The 1,283-nt window shown below is 58.4% G+C and overlaps 1 protein-coding gene across 1 annotated transcript in view; it reads left to right on the top strand.

Annotated features, from left to right (window-relative positions):
- The window catches only part of TSPOAP1 (TSPO associated protein 1), a 25,794-nt gene that overhangs the window by 6,816 nt on the left and 17,695 nt on the right, over positions 1–1,283 (top strand). Inside the window, exons 11-14 of the mRNA XM_015599116.2 lie at positions 42–81; positions 467–517; positions 697–729; positions 929–979. Of these exons, the coding sequence (XP_015454602.1) occupies positions 42–81; positions 467–517; positions 697–729; positions 929–979 (175 nt within the window). The remainder of the gene's footprint in view (positions 1–41; positions 82–466; positions 518–696; positions 730–928; positions 980–1,283) is intronic.

Here is a 1,283-nt window from a genome sequence, read left to right as displayed (position 1 = left end):
GGGATCTGTTCGTCTGGAGTCATGGGATATTGGTCTTGAAGCTGTGTTTTGGACTGTGACTCGAGGGGCCCCTTGTGGAGAGTGAAGAGTATAAAGTGGGCCCAGCAGTACCCTAACATTCAAAAAGGGTTGGAGGCAGGGAGCAGGTGAAAGAGGCTGAGAAGGAGCGTCCAGAGAGGTAGGAGGGAAACCGGACACTGGATGTCCCGGAAAGAGAAACAGCATGAGACCTGCCTCCCCTTGACACCATTGCCTTCTGGCCTAAGGTGTGCGCTCAGCAGGTCTGGGGGTTCAGGAGGGAGGAGCCCTTAGCCTCCCCTTTCCAGTCCTCCTTCCCTCTTCTTCTTCTCCTCCTTTCTTACTCTTTCTCCCCACTTTCACCTTCCCACCCCCCCTTCTATCTCCCTCTGTTCCGCTCCCAGTCCTTATCCTCCCCCTTCAGCATTCTGCTTCCTCCCACCTGTAGGCCCAGGCAGAAGCCAGGAGAGAACATGAAGGGGCCGTGCAGCTGTTGGAGGTAGGTCCCTAGAGGTGGCCACCAGCAACACCAGCTTGCAGGGTGGGGTGGGGGGCAAGGGAAGTTCGGGGAGAGCTGGAGTGGACTGTGTGTAGGGGCTTGGGGTGTGAGGTTGCGGGAAGGGCCCTTAAATGCTCCGGGGCCTAGAGAATCCCCGCTACCATTGGCCTGTTCCTTAGGCTACCCTGGACACCATTGCCTTCTGGCCTAAGGTGTGCGCTCAGCAGGGCTGGGGGTTCAGGAGGGAGGAGCCCTCAGCCTCCCCTTTCCAGTCCTCCTTCCCTCTTCCTCTTCTCCTCCTTTCTTCCTCTTTCTCCCCACTTTCACCTTCCCACCCCCCTTCTATCTCCCTCTGTTCCGCTCCCAGTCCTTATCCTCCCCCTTCAGCATTCTGCCTCCTCCCACCTGTAGGCCCAGGCAGAAGCCAGGAGAGAACATGAAGGGGCCGTGCAGCTGTTGGAGGTAGGTCCCTAGAGGTGGCCACCAGCAACACCAGCTTGCAGGGTGGGGTGGGGGGCAAGGGAAGTTCGGGGAGAGCTGGAATGGACTGTGTGTAGGGGCTTGGGGTGTGGGGTTGCGGGAAGGGTCCTTAAATGCTCCGGGGCCTAGAGAATCCCCTCTACCATTGGCCTGTTCCTTAGGCTGGAGTTCAGCTGGGCAAGGGTTCCTGGTCTGGTGAAAGTGGTCTCCCATTGCCACGTGCCCCAGAGGCTGCCTTCACCTTGAAATATCCTTCCATTTAGGAATCGCTCAGTCCAGGGAGTTG

Source organism: Pteropus alecto, unplaced genomic scaffold (genome assembly GCF_000325575.1).
Source record: "Pteropus alecto unplaced genomic scaffold, ASM32557v1 scaffold98, whole genome shotgun sequence".
Lineage (NCBI taxonomy): Eukaryota > Metazoa > Chordata > Mammalia > Chiroptera > Pteropodidae > Pteropus > Pteropus alecto.
The sequence above is the reverse complement of the archived record's forward strand: the minus strand, read 5'-3'. Positions and strand labels throughout refer to the sequence as shown.